Source organism: Musa acuminata, chromosome BXJ3-7, assembly GCF_036884655.1.
Source record: "Musa acuminata AAA Group cultivar baxijiao chromosome BXJ3-7, Cavendish_Baxijiao_AAA, whole genome shotgun sequence".
Classification (NCBI taxonomy): domain Eukaryota; kingdom Viridiplantae; phylum Streptophyta; class Magnoliopsida; order Zingiberales; family Musaceae; genus Musa; species Musa acuminata.
In genome coordinates, this window is record NC_088355.1 from 5,724,819 (window position 1) to 5,740,701 (window position 15,883).

Below are 15,883 nucleotides of genomic sequence, written 5' to 3' on the forward strand. Positions count from 1 at the left end.
TATTAAAAATATAAAAAAGTCTTTATAGTGAGCTTTAATATTTTAGCCTTAAGTTACTATCAATATTGATCCTTGCGAAGCCCATTTCAAGAGACTTTTTCGGTATCAATCTTTCTACAACAGAGATATCCTCATCGGTTTGGCGACACACCGGAATGCGTTTAGGACTTGAGCTTGATGTTGATCTCTGTTGGCGCAAGATGGGTTGGCGACCACAACATGAGAAGATAACAGTACTCTTTTAAAACGAATAAAAAATATTTATCATGAGATAAAAACGTAATAAGAAAACATATTATTATTGTTGTAATATAGAACTCACCTACGGAATAAGTAGAAGATCCCAAATGATTGGGACATTTACCTAAGCATATATATATATATATTATTAATTTACGATGATTATGTTATCAAAGAATTTTATCATATCCTAGAGTTATTTTTTTTCTCTCTCTCACGAATTATAATGCATTGGATATAAGGTTTTCTAAATTCATGGATTTAAATAAAATTATGACTTTGTAATAATAAAAATACAAAGATTTCATTATTTTTTGTATTCCTTCTTTGCTTTGCTTTTATCCTTTTTCTTTTTCATATTCGTATTTCTTCGATCTATGCAATTTTTTAATTGTTTTTTTTTTTTTACATGTCGGATTATATCGGAAATTGATTATTTCTAAATATTGGTGTGAGATTACACCCGTCCGGCCTATAACAAAAGCGACCACACCGGCGTGAACGGAGAGTTTAGGGCGAGGCGAGGGTTTTTGGCAGGCCGCGATGCAGACTGCAAGGAGACGATTCTTGCGGACCCTCCTCTTCGGCCGCTTCCCTCCTCCACCATCGCCTGCCTCTTCCTCGATAGCAACCCTCGTTCGCGGATCGTTGGACAGATCGCTGCCTTGCGCCACCCTCGCGGCACCGTGGTCCGCACTCCAAAGCCGAGGCGCTAAAGTGCTGGGCACCGATGTAATCGTCTTTTTACCCTATATCTGATCTTTATGGATTCTTTCTTAGATATACGTGACTGATGATTTTGGCACTCTGGATCGTTTTGATCGTTAGTCTTTGGATGATAAATTTCGTGTGGAAGTACAATTTCAGTTTGATATTGTTGTAAACTTGGCACAAAATTTGTGTCGACTTCGAGACGGTCGTGGTGACGCAGGGGAAGGGAGACAATGGTGAAGAAGAGGCAGCGGCACATGAGGATGAGGAGGAAGAGAAGGAGAGTACTGATCAGTAGGGCTTGGAGGCGATGAATGCGGGCAACGTCGGACAGAAGCGACGGGAGACACAGACAACGACAGACAGATTTTGGCGACGGCGGATGCAATAGCATGAGAAAAAGCACACAGGATGGTTTAGGTGTCAGGGTTTTTAAGATTCTTAATTTTAGAATTAAAAAATAAAAAAGAAACCAGACTGGGTTTATCAGGTGGCAATCCCTGTATTACATATGGACCATCCGAAATTGGGTGGTCTGCGTGCCGATTCACACCTGTTCCGGTAAATATCGGGCCATAGTACCAAACGTGGTGAAATTGGATTCCTTGGTTTGCAGAAGATAAATATCAGAATGACATTTGCAGGATACCCCACCATGCTAGTACATGGTATCCATCTCATTTTTGGTATCTTGCTGGACCTAAGTGGTGTTAGCTATAGCATCTTCTTCGTCACCATCTCTGTTTCCAAGCTTGGCACCATGTACATTGTTTTCATGGCTTTGATGAACACATAAGGTTCTATTTCCTATAAATATCCAATTTTCAACTCTGGGAGCTGCTTGAATCGTGTTGTTTAGCAGCTCCCAAGCCGGATCGATTGCATGAAATAACCCTCTAATCGGTGTTGAAATTGCATACTTCCAAATAAGTTTGTAGCTCTGCTGTTTCTGTGTAGGTCCGAAAATCAAGACAGATGGATTGTGTAAAACTGTGTTGATGTTCTGCTTGCTAATGGAAATGCATAAATTAGATGAGTTCATAGTTGATCTATATTTTTGAAGTCTGAGAGTCTGTGTGGCTTTTGATTTCAAAGTCCTTAACTCTTTATTCTGCAAAATCATCTTTATTGTAGTAGTGAAAGATAAAGCTATTAGCAATTGATTTTGTAATATAATAACAATCTTTTGGATGAAAAAGTGCATTTGTTTAAGTCTTCTGTAAAGATTCTAAAGAAGCAAAATGGCTTGTCCTACCATTAGTTACTGCTCTGAAATGTGTTATTGATATTGTGTGTAGGTGAGGATTGGGAATGTTATACAAAGAAAAGGTTGCATTTTCATTCACATCTTCTGTCACTTCAGATTTTCGTATTAATGAAATTGCTAATAAGCATTGACTCATTTGTTTCACTTCATCACAAAGGCCGTATGTATCAGGTATGTTACTGATAAATTGTTGTGCTCATCCAGTTGAGGATTTATACTTTTTTTTCTCTCTTTTGCATTTGATCGAGGTCTTTACTTTTGCTTTTTTTCATCATAGGTACTAAAAGCACAACATACACAACACGGAAGGGGAGGAGCCACAATACAGGTACAAAGAAACTGTCCATTCAGTCCTTGACAATATTGATTCACGTTTGCATTGATTTTATGAAACTATGGTCAGTCACTATTGTATGGAATTGTGTAGTATCCAATTATTGACATTGCTAACCGACCCAAAGCAATTTGATTATAATTCAATTTGTGAATTATCCTTGACACCACATTGAAGTTACTCCTCTATGTCTTGGGTGCTAAGGTGATATATGGAACAACTTGGAACAATTTCGCCACATGTTTTACTGGGGGTTTGCGTGGAGGGGTTGGGGTGTTGCATACATATGATGGTCATTACAATTTGCTTGCGTTGCAGCCAGCAGGAGCTTTGTTCATTGGACTGCATTTTCTTTTTTACATTGAACATTTTGTATTAATCTTGTTATTTCAGCTGTTTCCTTAATAGATTAACCTATGATTGAGTTCTATTGCCTTGCTGCTGAAATAATTTCTCTGATGGATTGCACTTTATCTAATGTCTACACTCTCCTGTTACTTGGTATCCTGAGATACTTCATTGGCCAAAACATTGTTTTTCTGTAAGCTCATAATCAAGAATAATGTCATTTATCATATATGTTTAAAGTTAATGCTGCATATATTTTAGATTCTCATATGAGATCATTTTTGTCTACATCAATATCAGATTTTACCTGTTTTGAGTTTACTGATGTTTTTATGATGACTAGTATGATTTCCTATATATCACATATGTGGATAGTTTCTGACATATGAATTCAACAGTATGAGGATTAATATGACTGGGTGTCTTATAGATATATCATATATTCTACAAACCTATATGTTGATGCTTTTAAATAAATTTGGTGGAGATCTTATTGGATTTCTTGTACAGACAAAAAAAAGGAAATTCTGAAGAGGTGGAAATGGTCAGTAGGCTATATAGGATTCCACCGATTCAGTTTCTTCCTAGAGTTGTGATATGGAAATGCGATTATCACAGTTATTTTGTTTAAATCAGCAGTTTACTTTTTTGGGTAGTGCTTAATAATCAGAAGAAGTATCTTTTGGTAAATTTTAAATCTGTATCATGACACAGGATCAGCCTTTTATTGTATAGGTTGTTTCTTGCTTCTCGGTACTAGTTTCAGGGTCCAATCCTAAATACTGGAAGCATTTGACTTAATTTGCTGTCATAGTTGGAAAGTTTGTTACCAAACGATTGATGCTTCAAAAAATGATATATGTAGGAACTAAGAAATGATTGTATCATTTATATATCAAAAGAAGAAATATTTGGAAAGAAAAGCTTCTGGTACTTATAATTAAAGAAGAAATATTTGGACAGAAAAGCTTCTGTTACTTATGATTTCATAAACTTTAGCATGATCACCTTTGTCTTAATATATAAACTCAATGTAGTTTGTGATGAAAATGTGAGTTATTTTCTTGAGTTGATACAAGTCATGGCACTCTTTTCTGTCGGACAGGTGGAACTTCGAGATGTTGATACTGGGAACAAAATAACTGAAAGATTTCGCACTGATGAAGCTCTTGAGAGTATGTAATTAGTTTTTTATACTTGCCAATTAGATTTTTTTTTTTGGTGGAGCTATTTTTTGATTGTATGGTAAGTGGTAACATCAAAAGATCTAAAGTTGCACCTTGCATGTTGGGAATGCTGTGTTCTAATAGTACAAATGTCCCTTGCTTGCACTGGCAACCCTTGTGAGTAGAATTCACATGGGTGCTGATGGGGATCAACTCTGGCCATCTAGTTGATGCTTGATTAAGGTAATGACATGGTTTGAATTCTGCTAATTAAGTGCCATATCAGACTCATGCCAGTGAAGCTCAATAAGAACTAGAGGAATTGAATGCTAAGGTTGACAGCTCTTCATTTTTCTCTGTCCAAGCATCGAGGATGATATCAGGCAAGCTCCATATTGTGGCACTTGATTGCAAAATCAACCCTACCGGGAATGGGTTTGGTGGGTTCTCCCCAATTCTTAAGTCCAAAATTAAGTAGTTAAAATTTGAAGATACCACGTAGTCTTTTGGCTGATTCCATTTAAAAGAGAGCCTGTTACTTGAAAAGTCCCCTCTCACAGAGGAGGTTAGCCCTATAAGGGATTGGTTGCCAGTATAGGCTGGATATCAGAGATATGACAGTACAACCTAGGTGACAACAGATTTTTATTGTTGCCGTAGGTCACATGCCTAACAAGTGTTCACATATGTCATATATTGACTTATGCCTCATGGATCTTTCTGCAAGCGAACTTCATGTTAATTCAATTCTCAAGTTGATGATTGTGTTGGATGTGGATCCCCCTATTCTAGTATTCCTTATGACGAAGGACAAAATGGGGTATGATTGGAAATCACAATCTGCTTAAATTTCTCCCAGTCGAGAAGGACCATGCTTGCATGACCAAAGTTGAACTGTTATTTGCATACCACCATATTGTTAGGGATGTTAATGGGGGGGACCTTCATTGTCTCTTCTTAAAAGGCCCTTACGAGTTCACATCTCTATTCTTTTTGCTCTCCTTGTTCCGATACTTTCTTCACCTAGGTTTTTTCTTCTCTTTGGTGCTTTTATTCTGATTATCTTGGTCTCTGGGTACCAACTTCTTTTTATGCTGGAACTGATGTTTCTTAATCTGTCTATTTCTAAGTAGTAAGTACATTATAGAGTCATGCCTGCCCTTTTTGTGTAATGCAGGAGTTTTTGTTGAGGACAAGTCATTCACATACCTGTATCAGGAAGGCGAGTTTGTAATGCTAATGGAGTGAGTCATTTTAATTCATTTCATGAGTTGTTATGTACTATGTATTTTGAAAATTGGAAGCTAAACTTTTGATGCTTGATTTATTAGGCCCAACACGTTTGAGCAGATTGAAGTGCAGAAGGAGATGTTTGGCAAGGCTTCTGCCTATTTAAAAGGTATCACTTTCAAGAAAACTTATTTTGTCATTAGTGTATATGCATCATCAAAAAAAGGTTGACTTTATATCAATCAACTTAGCCATGGTAGGCAAGGGTGGTTGTCCTCTCTTTCTCATTATTCCTCAACTTTAATTTTTTTCAGAAAAAAAGGTTGACCAAAATCAATTAGTGTAGCCCTGGTAGGCTTGTTTTTTTCTTGCCCGGTATTTCTCCGTCATTTTGCTGATTGAAGGAGAATGTATTTCTATGATGTGTCTACACACCTGGTTCCAATTTCGTCCATGCCGCAAATAACTAAAGGTCTGTTTGATGACTTATATCCCAGTTCATTTTAATGGTATCCATCCTTGAAAAGTTGCACTTGCAAACAAAGTAACAACATTACTGTTTTGGGCAAGAAAAAATGTCCCACCCGATCTTAACAGAATCTAATAAATAATAACAAAGCTCCCATATATTAATTGCTGAAATTGGTTTAGAAAGATAATATTTATGATGCTGAAGAAATGTTTGATTAGTAGACTTTATAATATATCACTGGAAAGAAGGTCCATATTGATCCCTATGCATCTATCACAAAAACGAAATAGAATATAGAGTAACATATAGAGGATTTTGGTGACTATGAGGATGTCGAAGTCTTTTTCTGTAAAGGGGCATTTTGGTTCTCGAAATAGAATATATTGCTGCTGAGTATGAGGGTAGTTCAAACTGTTAATTTTGCCTAAGCCGTACATGATTCTTGCGTGTTTGGACATAGAGGGTTTGTCTTCCTGTAACCTTGCAAGGACCCTATGGACTTGGATAAGAGAAAATGAGTTTGAAAACAAGCAAACATGCGGTCAAATTGCCGTCGTCGCTCTGTTGAAGCGCAAACTCGTGATCCCCACAAGTAGATATTAAAACAAATACTTGATATGCAAATTACAAAGATAGAGTTCACAAGCTCTGAATGATTGAATGACAAAGGTACGAGGCAGCCTGCCGTTCACAGAAGTTCCTGCGCACAAGTGCCCCTGCTATATTGCTATAAAACTATTTGACGGACAAACTGAAGAGACTAACCAAAGCCCCATCTAGTCATGTGTCAGTCAAGGTTCTAGGGGTCTAAGATGACTGACGTTTTAGGCCTGCTCTTCGCTCCAAGAAATCTTTGCAGGTTGCAAGTTAGGGGCTCTATTTTTGAGCAGTTTTGCCTTGGCCCAACGACCGCACACAAGCCATACTTACAAGCTAGGAAGGGCTACAAAACCCATCCAAAATGAGGCTGCGAAGTCCATTGTAAGCCTCTACATGCTGTCTAAGGCATAACATAATAAAAAATCATGGGTATTAAATCAAACACTTGTGCTATGAATGGTCCATGACAAAGTGATAGGAGCTTTTGGTGTTTACACTGGTAAGATTTTGGTATCACTTGCTTATTAATTACTCACTGAAGAGGCTTTTTTATGTTTAGTCATAAATATAGAAACTTCAACCTGTCAGACTAGTTGACATGGAATTTAGTGGCTTTTTTTTTTATTTCTCGAGTTTTTGTTGGCAGTTTCTCCAATAATATGCTTAAACAAAAATCTATTTGCGCATAAGCATCGGTTGTTGTTCCACATTTATTTTCTCATAGTTGAACTTGGTACCAAATGAGCAGAAGACATGACAGTGAGACTGCAGTATTATGATGGAAAACTGATGTCTGCATCAGTTCCTCATCGTGTAACATGCAAGGTTGTTGAAGCACAACCTAATATCAAAGGGCTAACAGCTGCTCCTCAGTAAGTTGTTTTTACATGTCATGGTGCCAAAGGACTTGACCATAACTGGCCAAAGTTTCTTTAGGAAAGTTTCTATTTTATTAGTTATTTGATTTTCGTATATAAACTGATATATTATTGCTGTCTGAACTTATGCTGTTTTTCATATTAAAGAAAGACATATATACCTCACAAACAATGTCATTAAGAAGATATTGATCAGTATGTACCAGTTTGACCATTAAACATTGGTTCAAATATCCTCATATCATTCTCCTTGTCTTTCTTAGTTATTTCTTGGGGATATTCCTCATAAGATTTATAAACAATTTTTTTGCATTGCTAATTTTCCTACTAAAAACGGTGTCATTGATGGATAGTCATTTGAGTCTTTTCATTTCCTTGTTTTTTCACTCTACTTGTTGTGACAAAATAGACATTCACTAAAGACCTGTCTGAAGGTTACGAAGTTGCCTAAAATCTATCTCAATCTATTTCTATGGTATCTAGTTTTCTCATCAAACCTGACAAGACGTATGCCTTCCATAGTTTGCTGTAATAGCAGAAGCATGACCAGCCTCATCTTGCATCTCAATTTCCATTGGACGACCATCATTTGAATCTGGTGAAATCCATTGGCATAGGGAATTATTTTTTCCAACTTGTAATGTATGTTTGATTTTAATCTCTTTAGTTTCTCTTTGATTTTGCAGCCAGAAAACAACCTACAAAAAAATAAAAATAAAAACATAGTAAACCTGCTACTAAAAATATTTCTCTAGTTTACCACGTTGGTGTGGACCTATCAACTGGTTGTGGCCAGAATATTCTTCGACAGTTTGAGACAATGTTGCTTTAAATTCTCTAACTTCCTGGTTCAATCTTTTGATCATAGATCTTTAGGTCCATATTTATCTGACATATTTCTTAGTAATATTCTTGCTTTATAGTAAGATTTTGCCTTAGAGTCAACTTTTAGTTTAATTATAGCATTTCTTTGTTCCAATTTTGCGAATCATCTCAACAGCCTAAATTTCTGAAACCTCCTCCCTTCTTGTTGATCATCGAGTGCTAGAGAATACACAAACATATATATATATATATATATCAATTCTAGAGGTGTGAACTAATCTTAAATCAAAAAAAATATTAATCATTCACAATTCAAACCCAGGATCCAAGATATAAAATTTGATGACACCAGATGTATTCAATTCTCATTCACAACTCATTATAAAACTTGTGCAGTTTATAATCGTTTAATGGATCACTTGATAACTTTATAAGACTCAAAACCAACACAAAAATCATTAACAACCACTTATAAACTCATAAGATCAATGAAATACTATATTCATAAAATCAACCACTTACCACATGTTCTCATTAACATAAGGCCTTCATATTTAACATTCTAAACTTCCAAAACATGAGGTCTTTTAACCTTTACAAATAAAATGAAACATATATATATATATATATATATATATATATATATATACACATATATATATGCATATATATATACACACGCGCACACACATACAAATAAAGTTTTGAATAACATTACAAATAAAATGAAACATATATATATATATATATATACACACACGCGCACACACATACACACACACACACACATTGACATATATAATATATATATATATTATTCTTTGTTCATGCATTCTCCCATTTGTGATAACTTTAGGGGATATTATTCTTTTTTGTTGGATGAGGCTTTTTTTATCAATGATAAAATTTTTGGACATGTTCACTTTTCTGATCCGTAACAAGTTCTTATTGCATCTTAATTGCAGGTACAAAAGGGTTGTATTGGACAATGGGCTCACAGTCCATGTAAGTTGATTATGATACAAGTATAATTTTATGTACCTTTGACATGATCCTTCTCATACATATAATAAGACAGTCTTTTATGTATCTTTGATATGGTCCTGATTCTCATTCATACACTAAGATAGCCTTAGGTTTCATACATATACTAAGATAGCCTTGAAGTCAAAGGTCTATCCTCAGAGTTTTTTTTTTTTTGAAAATTGTACACTATGGTGTGGCATGTTATCATTGTTAACTAGCTATAGTTAGTTTGTGTTATGGGTATACGGTAAAAAAGGATCCCTTTTTATAGATTTTGCATTGACTTATCTGTTTCTAATTAACACCAAAATTGTTTTTGTTATCAAAATTGTTTTCTTGGACTAGAATAACTGAACTGATCAAAATTCTGTTGAGGTACTGTCTCTTAAGGTTAACCTACCGAGTGCACCACCCGATAAGGTAACCAGTACCAATGTGTGCCATCTAGTAAAACTATTGTCTAATATCAGATATTCTATAAACCTTTTTCTAAATATGGGCTCTCCCCTCTTCTTCACACCGGTTGTTGATAACTATCAGCAACTTTTGTTCGAAGCTTCTATCACTCTCTTCTACCTCTCTCACCTTTGCGACCTTGTCCATTGACTTTGCCCTTGCCTCCACAACCACCTCCTCTGTGAACACCTCCACCTCCTCCTCCCCTCTTCTCTCTCTCTTTGGTCTGGGGTATTAACTGATTCTAACTTGTAGTGTCATGGATTTAGCTAATTTGCCTAAGACATGTGACACCCATGTTATTTCTGCTAGCAAAAGGGTCAATTAAAATGCAGCCTCATATGTTGTTGTAGCACCTGGATAGAGAGAATGAATGCTAATGGTTGAGCGTACATGTATGTGTCTGCTAATTATCGTTATCGCTCCAAAAAGGCACGGGGACATGGACTGAACAAGCAATGAAGTGACCAAAAACTTTGTCGGCAATGAAAGACACTCGTATGACTTTGTTGGCAACAAAAGACACTTGCAAACTTGAACAACGACAACAAGGGGTCTTGACTGAAGTGACCAAAAACTTTGTTGGCAATGAAAGACACTCGTTTGACTTTGTTGGCAACAAAAGACACTTGCAAACTTGAACAACGACAACAAGGGGTCTTGAGTGGTAGGTCGGTGCCCGATGGTCATCAAGCACTTGGAAGCGAATGGGAAGGGGATCCACTAAAAATCTCTCACCACTCTTTTAGGGGCTACCTCGGATGCCCATCCCCTCTTGTCCACCTGGGGGATTCAAGGGGGCAGAGATGACTGATATTTTTTCATCTGCACCGCTCTGAGATCCCTTGCATGACACATCGGTTTGGGGTTGTTTCCAACTAGTTTGGCCTATGCCATGATCATCTGACAGATTAACTTATGGATAGACTTTGTGCAGGTGTAAGAGTCAAATACAAGCCGCGAGGCTGTAGGATATTGCAGACTTCACTACCTTGCAAATTAGTACAAAAAAACATTCTGACGACAAAACAACAAAATGTTCAAGTAATGAAGTTTTTGTTGTTGTTGTGGGATTATTTCGGTTGTTTTGGAAGTATTTTAGTGTTCAGCATTGTATTGGTCCGGTTGCTGGCTAGTAACAGTGTGGACTGAGATTTGTAAATTTGGTTATATTGAGTCCTAAATTTTGTCATTGACATGTTTGTTTAGCTATATTGCTTGATCAGCACAAGTCATTTATAAGATTGGTTGGTCATGATCATTTACATTTTTTTTAAATTTTTGTAGTCTTTTTTTTCAAAAGTTGGTACATACAGGCAATACCAACACATGATACGTTGGTTCGGTTTGGACCCTTACCAGTTCCGGCAACGACCGGCCTGGCTCTGGTATCGAAAATTGAAAACTTTGGCAAAGGCTATCATTCATGTTACAGCATAATCTATTTATTTAGACTCCTTTGCTGTTAGTGGGTTATTTCACTTCTTTATGTATGAAAAATACTTGCTGCATAAATTTAGCAATATGTTCAATGGTCTGATCTTTTTGGTGATTTTTTGCTTTCTATAGGATTGGACATTAACTTTATCATATTATGTTTCATTCTACAATCGGTGTAAATTCACCTTTTTCTTTTTTGCACCACAATTTATAGAGTTATGTTATTTGTCTGATTGTGATGCTATACTCTTTTGTTGCAATTCATAGGCACCACCTTTTGTTGAAACTGGTGAGGAGATCATTATTAATACAACCGACGACTCATATATTACAAGGTTTGTCAAGACTTGTTCTCCTTTTTTCTTTGTGCTTGTTGATAGTATCACAATATACTGATTTATCATAACTGAAATTTTCATTTATGATGTCATTTTCCAAATGATGCATCCTTGTACCACCCAGATTGGATTAGCCTAGGCTCCAGTAACCTATTCGGTTGTGAAATTTCCATAGTTAGATGATTTTGGAGGTCTAGGTTGAGCTACTTTAACTACTAAGTGGTTTTGAGTTTTGACAATACTGTGTTACTCATGGCAATGATTTGCTCGTCATCTTTGATCATAACTAGAACTTGGTGGACTCATTTAATATAAAATTGACTTTAGCACACTTAATCCTGCATCAACAGAACCACGTCACATTAATTTTAATAATCTCATGGAAATGCTGGTCAAATAAAGATACTATTTGATTCTTAGGTGAGTACCTTTTTAAGGCTCTAGATGCAACTCATAGTTATATTTGGAAACTCAACATCTAGAAGGTCTTACATATTACCACTCTTTCTTGTCTGTTCAAGTTTTTTCTTAAATTTCTGATTGCTCCTCATTGGGATATGTTTTCAGGTCTCCATAGCAAAAAAATTAGTGCTAAACAGGTAATGTTAGGTCTAAAATCACTATGCTTAGTTAACCATCATGATTGTAGATAAATTTTATTGCCTGTGCCGAACTAATAGAATACATATGCATATCCTCTAACATCAAATCAATATATTGAGACAGTCAAATACAAGGTTTGCCTCTTTTCATCGAATAATTTACCAAATAATTTGAAATTTACTTCATTATCAGAGGTCATGTTAGCTACACTACTTTTAGCTATATCACTAATCGTCTTTTTTATCTTTATTTTGGTTTCCATTGATTTAAGAAATTTAGTGACGATGGGATAATAGATCAGAATTTTAAAAACACACTAGAAGTTATGTTGCTCTTCTAATTTGTTGTGTCTATACTTTTGCACAGTGTTTTAAACATGCACTTAGGTGAGGCGAGGTTCAAGCATCTCGTGCAGTTGTCGGGCGACGTGCTTCAATGAAGCGCTTCCTCGGCGCTTGCCTCAGTCGAAGCGCTAGGCGCCTCGGGCAAGTGCCCGATTAAAGGTGAGCAATCGAACCAAATGGTCAACTTTGGTTCAGTTGAATAGTAACTTGGTTGGTTCAATCGAACCATCTAAGCATAGTAAATAGTAATAGTAAACCACACCCGTTCTCCCCCTCTCCCTTGTGCAACCTTGACCCCATAAACACTAGGTACTTCGCTGCCCTAGTCCTACTGTTGCCTTTGTGTGCAACCGTTGTCGACGCACAGGTCCGACGCTTCCTCTGCCGTTGACGGATGGGTCCGAAGCTCTCGCTGCTGTAGCTTTCATGTGCAATTCCCTCTGCCATCGTTGCTTCTGTGTGCAGCTCTTTCCAACGCCGAGGGATAGGACCGCAACTTTCTCCATCACCAGTAGACACATCTAAAGCTTTCTTCGCCCCTGATGTCATCGTTCGTAGCTTCCTCCGTTGCCACTGCCATTGTTCATAGCTTTCTCTATCTCCACTGTGGTCGTCCGTAGCTTCTTCTACCGCCATTACCATCGTCCGAAAGTTCCTCTGTCATCGTTGCCCTTTCCTTCCCCACGTTCAACCGTCAGTGACTCTTTTTCTCCCCCTTTATTATTATGATTACCGTTAACAGTGGATTGTTAATTTTTTATTGATATAAAACTACTGTTATCATATAATAAACTAAAACTGATATAAATCCTTAGAACTGTTGACCTATTTAGAACTGATTCTTATTTAGAATTACTAATCCTTATTTAGCACTATTAATTGCTATTTAAAATTATTATTAGTCCCTATTTAGCACTGTTAATCTTTGTTTATTTAGAACTGTTATTAGGGTTTCAGGATTAATGACAAGTGTACAAAGCGATGCAAAAGATTCATCAAAAAAATTAATTTAATGTCGTATTTTTATTTATATAATCATATTTATCAATTGTATTTTATATTTTTATATTCTAGAGTATCTTGTTTCGCTCAAGCGGACTTTGGGCGTTTTGGGACCTTGGCGTCTTTTGGTGCCTAGCTTTTAAAAACACTGGTTTTGCACTATCAGAAAGAAAATCTGGAGTTAATTGAATCTTCGATAATATTGTAGATTATGCATTGATTTCCTCCAAAATTCTTTTGAGGTGAATCTGAATTCTGCAACATCGGATTCAGATGGTACTGGACTGACTTGTGTCAAGAGAATTTAATGGACAGGTGATCATGGTCTCAGTGAGGTTGCTTGGGCTGTTAAATTGTTCTGATTCATAAATGGCGTTGTTGAGTCTTTTCTTAAATGAGCAGTCTGAGGAACCTTAGGTAGGGAAGTCTTTGATGAACAATAGCCAGAGATATCTTAGTTTTTCATATATTAGGTTCAATCACCCAAGGATGGAGTGGCAATAAATTAGCTTATCTTCTAGCAAGAGAAGCAAAAAGAATTCATAGTAGGGCCTGGTTTTGGCAGCTGACCAATTATTGTTGGGGAAGCTCTCATTCATGATGTTGAGTCCTCTGTTTCAGAATGGGAACTTCCTCATCACTTCCTCCTAAAAGAGGCAACTTTAATCACTTGTTTAATTTATCTTGACCAATGTATATATTAGGTGAATGTTGTTTCTGAATAGTATTCCAGGAGTAAAGCAGTATATAAGCAACTCTAAATAACTGTAACTGGTTTAGCACCATAAGGTGATGGTTCCATGGGATCAGTGTTGTGTGTTATTTCTTTTCTAGAGGACCCTTGCAATGAAGTACATCTGAGTAGGATAAATTTAGTGCTGTAAGCTGGTTTTCCATGTGCTGTGGACATATAAAGAAAATATTGACAAGCTGTCTAACGATGGAAAATATACAATATATTCAAGAACTGAAACATTTAATTTCCTGGAAGAGATCCAAGCGGCGTTAATGTTTCATTCTCTTAGTCACAATACACATTGTTTTATATATTTTCCTATTTGGCAGCAGTTTAAAATCTTAGTTTTAATCATTAAATAAATTCCTTACAATGGCCATTATGAATCTTTCCAGGGCAAAGGAGTAGCATTTTTGAGGTAAAGCATGCACCGTAGCCTATTTATTGACAGAGGGTGACTAGTTTCCCCAAGTGGCTCTATCCAGTTATGTTCGAGTATGAGTTGTACAATTGAGATGCTTACTTTGTAAAAAGAAATTTACCCTTCTTGTTTAAACTTTTGACGAAATTTGATGAATAAATTACAATCAATCTGTAATTCTTAAAACCAATGTGCGGGTCTTCTCTTTTATCATTGCATTTGGAGTGTCGTCTTCCATCTATTGAATGAAAACCTGTATCTTCTAAATAGTTCCTCCTGGTTTGAAGATTCCTTGTTCCTATATGTAGCCTTACAGACTGATCTTATCGAACATACAATAAACGGTGTTTCTTTATATTTTTTCACATAAGATTCTTAATTTGTGATGTTTCAAATTGCAAATAAGAATTACTTTATAATTGATGATTAGTGGAATGAGACTTCTGTGATTGCTTTATTTGATTCATATCTCATGCGGAACATCTATTTCCACACAGAAGTGAATGAATTGGCCGTATTCAAAGTTAAGGGATCGAGAATCCCGTCGATTAAGACGCACCAACCGGGCGTGGCTTACACAACACTAACATGACATGAGGAAGCCTCTCAGGTTTGATTCTATGCTGAGCAAACGAAACTAACATTGAACTCAATCTTTTGCAGGAAGGAGACAAACAATATGTAATACATGTATAAAATACAGGTATTTTATCAAGGATTAAATCTGATCATATAATTTTTTCTTTAAATTTCGGATATGATATATCCGAAATGGAAGGGCGTAAGCGTTGCATCTCAAGAACCAAACAGGCCTCTTACCTTTTGGTCACGTTTATAAGCAGCTTGGACCTTCGTCGTCGTGTATGCCCAACCAAAAGGAAGGGCAAGTTGTCTCTGTCCCCGGTAATTCTATTGATCATCATCTTCATCATACTTGTTTCTAGGAAACGCGGATGTCTATATATATGTATAAGAATCAGATCTGAGCCGAATACCTGTCGGATTATCTTTCCCTTCGCGTGAAAGAAAGGATGCATATAATCTGGAATATCTTTGGTTAGGATTTCTTTCACATATTGCAGAACAATACTGCATACATCTACCTACGGAAGACGAAGTGGATGCACCAACGAGAGGTATAACACCCCTAATTAGTCCCAAATCGAAAGTGAGCAAGATTGAGATTGACTTATAAGGGTCTGATGAGTATATTATTATCATTTTCAGTTTAAGCATTTTGGTTAGTGATTTAAACCAAACGAAATTAAAAGACCAGTTAGCCCATCAGGCCCGAGTGGAGTCAGAAGACTCGCCATGACGTGAAGCCACTATTGGACTACGACTCACGCACTATGCTAGGGATTTATTTAGGTCATGCTGGGCTTGGGCAAGGTCTGATGAGTATACTACTATCAACTTCAACTTAAGTATTTTGGTTAGTAATTT

At 36.5% G+C, this 15,883-nt stretch overlaps 1 protein-coding gene across 3 annotated transcripts; it reads left to right on the forward strand.

The window, feature by feature from the left end:
* The first annotated feature begins 699 nt into the window (after window positions 1–699).
* Window positions 700–14,627, forward strand: LOC135643676 (uncharacterized). Of its 3 annotated transcripts, XM_065160944.1 has the most exons (12): window positions 702–972; window positions 2,250–2,280; window positions 2,376–2,389; window positions 2,496–2,546; window positions 4,006–4,075; window positions 5,244–5,310; window positions 5,398–5,465; window positions 7,117–7,240; window positions 9,037–9,076; window positions 11,261–11,328; window positions 11,899–11,930; window positions 14,412–14,627. In XM_065160944.1, exons 1-11 carry the CDS (start codon window positions 784–786, stop codon window positions 11,906–11,908), a joined length of 732 nt encoding a protein of 243 aa, XP_065017016.1. In that variant the 5' UTR covers window positions 702–783; the 3' UTR covers window positions 11,909–11,930; window positions 14,412–14,627. The 3 variants fall into 3 exon arrangements, with proteins under 3 accessions (XP_065017017.1, XP_065017016.1, XP_065017015.1); XM_065160943.1 differs by lacking the exon at window positions 11,899–11,930; XM_065160945.1 differs by lacking the exons at window positions 2,250–2,280; window positions 2,376–2,389; window positions 11,899–11,930 and having other exon boundaries at window positions 700–972.
* Window positions 14,628–15,883: the final 1,256 nt, after the last annotated feature.